A 12,001-nucleotide genomic window follows, 5' to 3' on the forward strand; every position below is an offset into this window, starting at 1 on the left:
AGATTCTCTGTAGTGGGATTGACAGGACCAAGAAAAAAGTAAGATAGTTTTGGGGTCCCTCAGTTAAAAAGTAATACCTAACCATCTACTAGTTGACAAGTCCTGTGAACCTTACCAAGTGCTTTTAATTAGTTTTTTAGGGCCTCAATTTTTAACAAATTTTTAGGACCTCAATTTTAAATATGAATGGATGGCTAGTGATTAGCAAACAGTGAAGGAAAAAGCTCCAACATCAAAGACAGACATCAAAACAAACAGAAAAAAATAAATTTGAAGAAACAGCAATAATTCAGGTAACAGAGGAGATTACTGAAAGACTGAAATTAATAGCCTTAAATGGAAATGAGAAAGTACTGCTGCATCCACTAAAGAACATGAAACTATATAAAGAGCAGATTTAAAAAACAAAAAAGTCTCCTGGAAATTAAAAAATGATATTCAGAAAAAAAAATGCAATAGGTATTTGGAAGACGGAATTGAGGAGTCTTCCCAAAAGTTGGGAATAAAATACGAGGAGATAGAAATTGAGAGCCAAAATTAAAGAAGATTTGAGACTAAATCCAGGAGGCCTAATAGGTGACTTAACAGGAATTCCAGAAAGAACTGTAAAAGTGGAAGGAGAAAAGTTATCAAATAAATAATACAAGAAAATTTCTGAGAGGAAAGAACATAAGAGTGCCTATACAGTGAAGGGGAAGAGACTCCCAGCAGAGATCACCCTGAAATGAATACTAGGGGTAAAGAAAGGACTCCAAAAGCTTTGAGAAACAAACAGGTCACATACACAGGCCCTGGAATCAAAACAGCACAAGAGCAGTAGCATTTTGTGTATCAATGAAATATAAATGAAGAACAAAGGTATTTTCAGACATGCAAGGTTTTAAAACACTTAATAAATGAAATGCACCCTTTCACAGGAAACTACTGCATGATACAATCTCTGCCAAATGCTGGTGAGGCTGTGGAACAAGAGGAACTCTCACTCGCTGCTGGTGGGAGTGTAAAATAGTACAACCACCCTGGAAGACAGTTTGGTAGTTCCTTACAAAACTAAACAGATTCTTACCATATGACCCAGCAATCATGCTATCTGTATTTGCCCACTGAAGTTTAAAACATATATACACAAAAAACTGCACGTGGATGTTGACAGGAGTTCTATTAATAATTACCAAACCTTGGAAGCAACCCCAGTACCTTCCAGTAGATGAACAGACAAACTGTGGTACAATAAATTACCATCCCATGCTAAAAATAAATGACTATCAAGCCATGAAGAGACACAGAGGAAGCTTAAATGCACACTGCTTAAGTGAAAGAAGCCAATTTGAAAAAACAAAATATGGTATGATTCCAACTCAGTTGCATTCTGGAAAAGGTAAAACTAGGAGATAATAAAAGATCAGTGGTTGCCAGGGGTGGAAGGAGGATAAGGATCAGTAGGCAGAGCATAGGGAATTTTAGGATAGGAAAGTGAAAATACTGTGTATGATATGATAATAATGGATATATATCAGTAATGACACATTTATAAACACTGGTACAAATCCATAGAATGTACCACACCAAGAATAAACCCCAAGGTAAACCATGAATTTGGGGTGATTATGATGTGTCTATGTAGATTAATCCTTGATAACATATGTATCATTACAGTGAATGATGCTGATAACAGGGAGGCTGTGCAAGTGTGCGGACAAGAAGTATATGGGCAATGTCTGTATCCTCCTCTCAATTTTGATGTGAATCTAAAACTGCTCTAAAAAATAAAGTCTTGAAAAAAAGAAACCAAAAAGACCAGACAAAAATATGACTAGAAATCAAGAGAAACAATGGTTACAATTCCACAGGGGATTCAAACAATGGAGCTATAACATAGCAATTAAAAAAGTAAAGTTATTTAATAGCACAAGTTTCAGAAGGAAACAAGAGAATGGAGCAGAAAAAAATAATCAAAAATATAAAAGATACAAATTTATCCAAATCAATGAAAGATATCAATCCACACATCCAGGGAGATCAGTGACCCACAAGAGATATAAAGAAGAATACAGATAGGCACATCACAGTCAAACTGCTTAAACCAAAATCTTCACAATGGTCAGAGAAAAAAATTACCTTCAAAAAAGCAACAGTAAGACTTAAACCTGACTTGTCAGTAGAAACAATGAAAACCTGTACCCAATATTTTATCAGTACAAAGAATTCATTCATCCATTAGACAAATATGTACTGAATTATCTACCACATGCTAGATTCCTTTCTAGGTACTCAGAACACATCAGTGAATAGAACAAAGAATGTATATTATATTTAATGTGTAAAATTATATAATAAACATATTTATAATAACATTTTTAAGGGAAGAAGTTAATTGTAGAAAACAGGCTTAACAATCTATTCAGAAAATACACTTCATTATTGCTGTTAGAATTATAACTCAAGTTTTTAATTTAACAGACTCATGACCAGTACTTTTTCAGTGATAGATGAGATTCTTTATAATCAAGTAGAGTCTATGTCGGAGAAGGCGATGGCATCCCACTCCAGTACTCTTGCCTGAAAAATCTCATGGATGGAGGAGCCTAGTAGGCTCCAGTCCATGGGGTCGCGAAGAGTCACGACTGAGCGACTTCACTTTCACTTTTCACTTTTATGCATTAGAGAAGGAAATGGCAACCCACTCCAGTGTTCTTGCCTGGAGAATCCCAGGGACGGGAGAACCTGGTGGGCTGCTGTCTATGGGGTCGCACAGAGTCGGACACGACTGAATCGACTTAGCAGCAGCATAGTCTATGTATTAAAGAGCCTATTTTACTAGGCTCTTTAGGTAATCTTACTAGGCTTTTGGGTAACGAAAAGTCCATGAAAACTTAGAGCTGATCTTCTAGAAAACCCTAGAGATCATCCATAGTCCAGACTCCTCATTACAGATGAAAAGGCACAGTATTATTTAACTCAATTTCCAAGGTCACACAAAGAAGTTAGAGACCCATCTTAAGTCCCAGTGACTCCTGGTCAAATATGCTTTGTTGTTGTTCTTTGTTTGTTGTTAAGTTCATGGAGAGATGGGTTTAATTTAATTTTTATTAATGTAACATGCATATAGTTTTAAAAGTAAAATGATTTATGAGACTTAAAAAGCAGCAATTTTCTTCCCTTCCTCTGCCCACCTCCAATTTCCAGTCTCCAGAGAGAACCATGTTTAACTTCTAATATTAATAATACTGGTCTTCCCTCGTAGCTCAGTCAGTAAAGAATCTGCCTGCAAAGAAGGAGACCCTGGTTTGAATCCTGAGTTGGGAAGATCCCCTGGAGAAGGAAATGGCAACCCACTCCTATATTCTTGCCTGGAAGAGTCCCATGGACAGAGGAGCCTGGCAGGCTACAGTACACGGGGTCACAAGAGGTGGACACGACTTAGTGACTAAACCACCAACCACCACCACCATTAATAATGTTCTTTTGTTAGACAGAATGTTATTGTGTGACAGCTTATCAGTCATATATACCTCATGTATGTGAAAGGAGTCCATTTCAACTTGTTCATTCTGCAGGGCATGTTTAATATTCAAGGCACAGGCAGAATAACTGGTAGGCGACCAGTGACCTTGTTGCTATACATACAATAGGACTATTAACTAATGAAATGGATTTTCATGAGTGATTTATGAAATATGTCTCATTTCTTTGGAGATGGAGCTGAATACTGGTTGCAAGGGATTAGTGGTACGATAAATACATATAACAATCTGAATTTTATACTCTGCATATTTTTTCCTAAGCTTTAATAGTACAAAAGGTTAAACTAAAAGAATTTCAAACTCTCTAATATTTTAACTAAAGAGAGTAACAATTTTAGTATTAATAGAATCTTTATGATTATAAATAAGGAGGTCATGAAGAGACAATATACAGCAAATAGGTCATGAAGAGACAATATACAGCAAATCATTTTCATCTTAGTGAAGTACTGTAATACAAATAATTTGCCTTTGGCATTTGAAGTGATGCTTATTTTAGCCATCTCAACATTGGCTTTGTACACTGAATGCTTATGATAGAAAAATATCAATACAGGTTACTAAATAATTTACTTTAATAATTATTGTTTACATTAATATCACTGAGTATTTCATGTTTTGTTTTTTCCCAGAGAAAATACGAAACAAGAAAGAAAATTTCTGTTCACCTGGTGGGTATAAATTTAAATTCTAAAAACTGAAAATGTCGTAACTATAGGCTTATTTTTTAAATGAAATTCTTCTCAACTTAAAATTATTTACCTATTATGCCATTTGCATCACAAACTATAAGACAAGTGACTTACATGAGACAGGAAGCTGGCTGTAGACTGGGAAGATGGAACATTGGAATGAGAACGAGCAGCAGATGATGGCTGTAGAAGGCGTGGTTTCACAGCAGAATTTGAGGTGTATCCAGGGCCCTGCAGTTCCTGGAAGACAGTATACATGTGAGCAAAATAACTGTCAACCTACAGCTGGAATTGTGAAATCAAAATGTATTTTTGCAAATAAATTTCAGTCTTACATGTTGAACCCCTACAAAGTTTGAAGCCAAAGTATTAAGCAAGATGCATGTTATTCTTTGGGGACTAATGGTGGGCTTAGCAAGAGGCCTTCACACTTGTGAATGATGTAAGCATTCCAGGTGGGAAGCGGCATCTCCAACCAGAGGCTACTTAACTTGGCCAAACACTCCACACCAGTTCTGACATACTACTGAGAAGATCCCTCTCCAGCTACGGGAAGGTGTCCAGTACTGTGACTTTGAAGTATGTCTGCACTTTTAAAGTATATTCAAAAAACAAATATATTTCGGTGGAAAATGTCCTATTTTTAAAGCACACCTGATTTGTCATGCGAATTACCTCATTTTTGCTATTCTCCAAACAAGTCAAACATGTTTGACCTCCTGTATGCAAACCTCTGGTTCCCCAAGGTAAGTACTTCTGTGTTTCCTGCATGCAATATAAACCTAACATAAAGTATGGTGTTTCAACGTGTTATTATATAGGAAAAGGATAGGTATAGTAGGTACAATGTAAAGATTTTGTAATTGTTAATATCAGATAATGTTAAAAGTACACTTGAAAGCATCTAAGATACATGAAGAAAACCTAAAAGTATATCAGTGAAGTGAAGTTGCTCAGTCGTGTCCAACTTTGCGACCCCATGGACACCAGGCTCCTCCGTCCATGGGATTTTCTAGGCAAGAGTACTGGAGTGGGTTGCCATTTCCTTCTCCAGAGAACTTCCCGACCCAGGGATCGAACCCAGGTCTCCCACATTGTAGACAGACGCTTTCCGTCTGAGCCACCGCTTGATCTTAGCCAAAAGGCCAAGACCAAGGCTTAAGTTTTGCTTAAATTACTATTTAATGAAAACAAAAGACCTTACTTTTACATCCAACGTGTGTTGAAGTTTTAGGCGCACAGATTCTTGTTCCTGACGCTGTATTATATCTTGACATTCTGCAAACTGCAAAGATGCCTACAATCAAGCAACCACATGTGGTTTATCTTCCATTCTTTGTGCAATTTTATTTTATTAACGTATATGTGCAGAGTCGCCATCTCTTCAAGGAAACTTCCCCCCATTCCTAGCATAGTGTATTACATTTATCTATTTACTTATCTGTTTTATTCAGAAAACTGAGAGTTATTGGAGGTCATGTCTTTGTAGCCCCAGCATCTATATGGCATTTAGTAGGTGAAGGATACACAAAAGAATGAATGAACTAAGGATGAAATGAGCAAACAGCTTTAGCAATGGTAAAAATATCTTCATAAAGATAACCACAACTGAAATTCACTGAGCCCATATATCATATTCTAAGTCCTAAGTTTGCATAGGTGGGAACATAGACCACGTTCTGTCACTGCAGAGGCTCTGACGTCTCAAGAAGCAAGGACTAGTTTGGGTATATAGTATTTTCAGGTTTCCAGAGTTTTCAGGTGACACAAAGAGAGATTCCTCCTCTACAATATATGGCAAGGACAAATGTAGTGTCATCACTGATCTTCGCAGTCATTAAGCTGCATTCTCTACCTGCACTTTCTGAACTCCACAAAGTGCCACACATTAGCATTACTTCGTCTTTTATTGATATTATTAACAGACTGTATTCTACCAAGTATTGAAGTCCTTCTTTGAAGGTAAATTAGACTGGTGGTATTTTAAATTATTCAGGCCACAAAGGATACCAGAAGCATCTCACATCTTGCATTACTGCTCTTATGTTCATGTAAGCAAAAAAAACCCCATAATTTTGTAAAAAGTATGCATCATGATTTGTCCTTAAACTCAGCCTTCTCTACAGGATATATAGTTCTTCCTTGTGTGAAGTGACTGGGACACAATCCAATTCGACAGATTTGGTGTCTATCAACATGGAGCCTTCCTGTTTAGTTGTTAACTACTGTATATATTTAGTTAATAACCACCTTATCGAGAGCAACTTCCATATTAGCAACCTTTTCTTTCAATCGGCGCTCCTGAGATCGCAGGACTTCTAGTTCTCCAGCCATCTTGTTTTTCTCTGTTGCAACAGTACTCAATTCCTGGCTTAATTTTGTCTTCTCTTCTTTTAGAAAATGTTTTTCCTACAATTATTCAGGAGCAAATATCAGAAATGATATAGTGATGTAGATGCTGAAGCACACACATATCATTTCTCTTATCCTAAATTTGTTCATTTTACTCTTTCATTATTTGCCTATTTGGAACTTAAGGCAGGAGGGGAGAAAAAAAGTGGGAAATAACAAAGACACAGCAAATAAGTCCATGTAATGAGTGTGTGTGCGTTCAGTTGCTTAGTCATGCCTGACTCTTTGTGACCCCATCGACTGTAGCCCACCAGGCTCCTCTGACTGTGGGATTTTTCCAAGCAAGAATACTGGAGTGGGTTGCCATTTCCTTCTCCCAGGATCTTCCTGACACAGGGATTGAACCCACGTATCTGGTGTCTCCTACACTGCAGGCAAATTCTTTACTGCTGAGCTACCAGGAAAGACCGGTGAGAGGTATAACAAATGTATATGCATATTTGTCAGTATTTAGCCTCATTCTAAAAAAGCATTTCAGCATTCTGGGAAGGGGAAAAGCAACTGCTTTAGTTGCCCTCATTTTCTATGTATGCTGTTACCTTCTTATTGGCATTATGATCAGTTCTATTGTAACTCTTCTTCTGAAAGTGCAAGTCTATTCCAAAGACTGACTATTCCCTGATTGATCTATCAGGGAATATTTGAGCACAACACAGATTTCACCTTTATTAATGCATGGTTTCATCTATGAGAAATACTAGGTCAGTGCAGAAAACAGCACCCAGCTAAGGAGAGTTGCTCAGAAATACAAAAAACCAACATACACACTCTTCAAACAATTAGCTCCATCAGTTTACCCTGTGTTACGAGCCACATCTATGTCACAGGAAAACCTACCTTCTACCCCTTCTTAACAACTATCACACTGCAGCTCTTCAATGCACATGTTCACAAGCAAACTTCAGGTCATTTTTAAGATAAAGGGCCATTCTAATTGTAGTATTTATGTGTCTCTTAACCATTTAACATGTAAAACTGTGCCACCATTTCCATTAGGTTCCTATTTTTTGGTCACTGATGAAGTTCATCAGTGTCATGCTCCTAATCCCACTACTCCCACGAGCCCCGTGGCGGTTTCTGTTGCACAATTTTGTATAGCATGGTTTTAGGAACACAGTTGGCATATTAGAGTGGAACTGAATGTGCTCTGCTTATAATCACCCTGTCTCTACCATGAGTATCTTCTTGCAGTTAAAATACTAGCTCTTGGACAGCTACATGTAAGAAAATGAAATCAGAACACTTTAACAGCACACGTGAAAATACACTCAGAATGGGTTAAGGACCTAAATGTAAGACCGGACACTAAAACATCAGCAGAACACTCTGACATAAATTACAGCAATATCCTTTTCCATCTATCTCCCAGAGTAATGGAAAGTAAAACAACTCAAAACTCCAATGGAATTAAATGAATGGGACCTAATTAAACCCAAAAGTTTTCGCACAGCAAAGGAAATCATAAACAAAATGAAAAAACAACCCGTGGAACGGAAGAAAATATTTGCGAATGATGTAATTGACAAAAGATTAGTCTCAAAAATTTACCAACAGCCCATGTGGCTTAATATCATAAAAAGAAACAATCCAATCAAAAAAATGGGCAGAAGACCTAAACAGACTTCTCTCCAGAGAGGACATACAGGTGGCAAGAGGCACATGAAAAGATGTTCAACATCTAATTAACAGAGAAATGCAAATCAAAACTATGACGAGGTAACACCTCACACCAGCAGAATGGCCATCATCAAAAAAATCCACAAACAATAAATGCCTTAGAAGGTGTGGAAAAAAGGGAACCCACCTACATTCTTAGTGGGAGTGTAAACTGGTAATTGCCACTATGGAGAACAACATGGAGGTTCCTTAAAAAACTAAAACTAGACCTATCACACGATTCAGCAATGCCACTCCGGGGCATATAGCCAGAGAAAACCATGGTTTGAAAGGATACATGCACCTCAGTGTTCACTGCAGCACTGATTTACAATAGCCAAGATATGGAAGTAATCTAAATGTCCATCAACAGATGAATGGATAAAGAAGATGTGATATATATATATATATATATATATATATGCAATGGAATATTACTCAGCCATTAAAAAGAATGAAATAATGCCATTTTGCAGGAACATGGATGGACCTGGAGATAATCATACTAAGTGAAGCTAAGTCAGAGAAAAACAAAGGTAGTATGATATCACTTACATGTGGATTCTAAAAAAAATGATACAAATGAAATTATTTGCAAAACAGAAACAGTCTCACAGACATAGAGAACGAATTTATGGTTACTGGTGGGAAGGGCTGGAGGGGAGGGATAGATTGGAAATTTGAGATCAAATATACATACTACTTTCTTTCTTTCTTTTTAGATTAATTTTTATTGGAGTAGAGTTGCTTTGCAGTGTTGTGTTAGTCTCTGCTGCACCTTCCCATTTAGGTCACCGCACAGCACTGAGTCGAGCTCCCTGTGCTCTGCAGGCTGTGCTCATTAGTCACCTATTTTATGCCTGATATCAAAAGCGAATGTATGTCAATCCCAAGCTTCTGATTCTTCCCACCCCACCACCCCCCTTGGAATCCATATGTTTGTTCTCACTGATATATTTAAGATAGATAACCAACAAAGACCTACTCCACAGCACAGTGAATGCTGCTCAATATTATGTAATAATCTCAATGGAAAAAGAATTTGAAAAAGAATAGATACATGTAAAAAATAACAAAAGAAGACCAAGGAAGAAAATCATAAAAGAAAATAAAATTCATTCCACAGTAGTTATTAAAAAAAAAAAAAACAACAAGAAACACTAGCTCTTTCAAGGTCCTGCTCAGATGTTCCTGTGGGAACCTTCTCCGCACTCTCTGTTAGGAATGGCCTCTGGCCTCGCTCCCACTGTACTTTGCATCTGTGTGTCTTACTCTGCGCTGCAGTTTACTAACGGGTAAACACACCGGCCTCCCCCACTCCAAGGCCAGGGACTCACCTTGTTTGCATTTGTCATTGCCTCTTCCAAAAATTGTATCTTGCTCTGAAGGGCATCTATCTGACCTCTTTTAGCTGTAATTTGTTTTTGCATCCCCATTGCCACTTTCATAGCTGAAAAAAAAAAAAGGAACTAAACTGTGTCTTAGTTTTTAAAGTTTCTAAATTTTGAGAGGTGACTATAATTTTATGTTCAAACACTATGAAAATGTGTAAGATTCCTCTAAGGCACCTGGATCATTTCAAGAAAGTTTTCACAAAAGACGTTTTCAGATTTCACAATATTGGGATATAACAATTTTCAGCAATTACTCAGGGGTTTTGAGCTGAGAAACATATATAAATGCTGATGTTTTGTGATTCCTTGCTAGAATTAACTTCATTGGCCATTGTAATTTACCATATCTCCAATGGTAATAATACTGACCAAATTCATACTTACACATATAGGAAATAGATACACAAAATATATAGTCATACAATGAAAAATGTAACTAGAATTTTTACTAAAATAACTTTCTAGAAACTCATATATAAAACACCACACAAGACATCTACTATTATCGATCTTTTAAAAGATTCCAGTGATAACACAAACCATTCCATTTCCATGGTCATGGGTATTGACATGTACTCAGAACTCACTGTTGTTTCAAAAGTCAAACTGGCCACATAAGCATATATGTGATTATTTTACTGAAACTGGTGACAGGATGAGAATGTTCTAGACAGGAGGCAAGGCACTGAAGACTTAAGACATGGCAGGCCACTGTAAAGCTCACCACTGTTTGGAAATTCAAAGATCCTATGTTGTTTCTTAGAACCAGCTGAGCAAAGAGGTTTGAAAATGCCACTGCTTTTGAGTTAGGTCCAGCTTAAAGGTTAATAAGAAAAAGAAAATGTGGCATTCTTTAAAAACAAACTATTGGACTTCTTGCTAACAAGATCTAGTTCCTGTAGCTAAACTGTTGAGACCAGGGTTAATACAGGCACAGTTCATTGGTTTGTTAGTAGAGCAAAAGTCTGGTACCATTTGCTCACCACTCTGAAGAATTCTGGTCTGATTAAGTGCATCATGCTTGGCCTTCAAAGGAAATTTTCTTAATAAATTCTTTATTTTAAGGTGATCCTAATTCGAGAGTGAATTCACGGTTACCTAGTTAATTTAACAACTGTAATGGGACTGGGGGAGTTGTGGAGCGGCCTGGAGCACATGAGGAGGAGACTTTCTAGTGGATGGGGGGGAGGGAACAGACCCCAGATGGGCCTCTGGAGTGAGCTCTCCACACCCCACCATTTTATGTTTACCAGCAAAGACAGAGCTGAATCTCTGAGGACCGCACAAAATGTGTACACTTCAAGAATTTCTGTGCCATCTTTGGGCAAGGGCCATGGTAATCTTTTCAGTATCATTCCAATTTTGGTATATGTGCTGTTGAAGTGAGCACAAACATAAATCTTTTGACATGAAAAAATATTGAGAAATAGAAAATGTAGTCTTTAGTTAAATCTTTATTCTTATAGTCAGCTAACACAGCCATACTAACAATGATAGGAATAATATGATTTAAACAGCAACTAACCTTCCCTCTGAATTAATATGGGCAGCAAGGTGAAAAGGGAACAGGTGTAAAGTGATGAGAAGGGAGCCCTCATCCTAGCAGTTCAATTCTCAGGGCACCGTCCCACCTTCAACTCAGAGAAGGAGTCAGGAATGGACAAATAGCCAATAGGCACACAGTTTACGAAGATAGTAAACATGTGAAAAATAGGCTGATGAATGAAAATTATTGGTGATCTGTATTTATATCAACACTTCCTCAAAAACAATTAATTGGCATTTATGGACATTGAGGTTTGTTAGAAATTATTGAAATAGCTAAAGAAAAAGAAAGATTCAGATACTTAAGGAATAAATTAAGCAAATGTCAATTTCCCTCAAAAACACTGGGAATTATAACAGCCATATAACAACCATCAGTGATATCTACTGTTGTACGTCTCTCATACCATGCTTCACTGTGAAGAAGTGGAAGGCAATGAATCCAGTTTTTTTATTAAATCTATACCAAGGGAATTGAAAACAAAAGGAAAAGGTCTTCTGAAGCATACCATGACCATCAGATCCTTCCATTGACTTTAAAGTATTTCTTGTTTGCTCCAGCTCAGACTGTGCAGATTTTAATTGCATTTTCAGCTTATTTGTAGTAGTTTCCATTTCTTCACTTTTGTTTCGAAAGTTCCTTTTTAAGACTTCATAGTCCTCTGTACAACATGATAACCAATAATCGTTGGTTAATTTTTTTCTACTTCATTGTTATAAAGCTTATTTTATTTGTAATTAATGATCACAGAATTTTGGAGCTGAAAGAGACCCCACT

At 37.1% G+C, this 12,001-nt stretch overlaps 1 protein-coding gene and 1 non-coding gene across 9 annotated transcripts in view; both read right to left on the reverse strand.

The window, feature by feature from the left end:
• CCDC158 (coiled-coil domain containing 158) overlaps positions 1-12,001 on the reverse strand; it is a 79,376-nt gene that overhangs the window by 27,784 nt on the left and 39,591 nt on the right. For 5 of the 8 annotated variants that reach the window (XM_040237140.1, XM_040237141.1, XM_040237133.1 and 2 more), the window contains 5 exons: positions 11,733-11,885; positions 9,622-9,734; positions 6,467-6,625; positions 5,421-5,513; positions 4,331-4,456 (listed from right to left, as the gene is read on the reverse strand). In XM_040237140.1, coding sequence (XP_040093074.1) covers positions 4,331-4,456; positions 5,421-5,513; positions 6,467-6,625; positions 9,622-9,734; positions 11,733-11,885 — 644 coding nt within the window. The remainder of the gene's footprint in view (positions 1-4,330; positions 4,457-5,420; positions 5,514-6,466; positions 6,626-9,621; positions 9,735-11,732; positions 11,886-12,001) is intronic. The other 3 variants (XM_040237135.1, XM_040237139.1, XM_040237136.1) reach the window with 2 other exon arrangements.
• LOC120862327 lies at positions 10,962-11,068 on the reverse strand. The gene has a single exon (XR_005720754.1). It is a non-coding gene; the product is annotated as a U6 spliceosomal RNA (small nuclear RNA).

The sequence above is a fragment of the Oryx dammah genome, unplaced genomic scaffold (assembly GCF_014754425.2).
Source record: "Oryx dammah isolate SB20612 unplaced genomic scaffold, SCBI_Odam_1.1 HiC_scaffold_3, whole genome shotgun sequence".
In the NCBI taxonomy this organism is placed as follows: Eukaryota; Metazoa; Chordata; class Mammalia; order Artiodactyla; family Bovidae; genus Oryx; species Oryx dammah.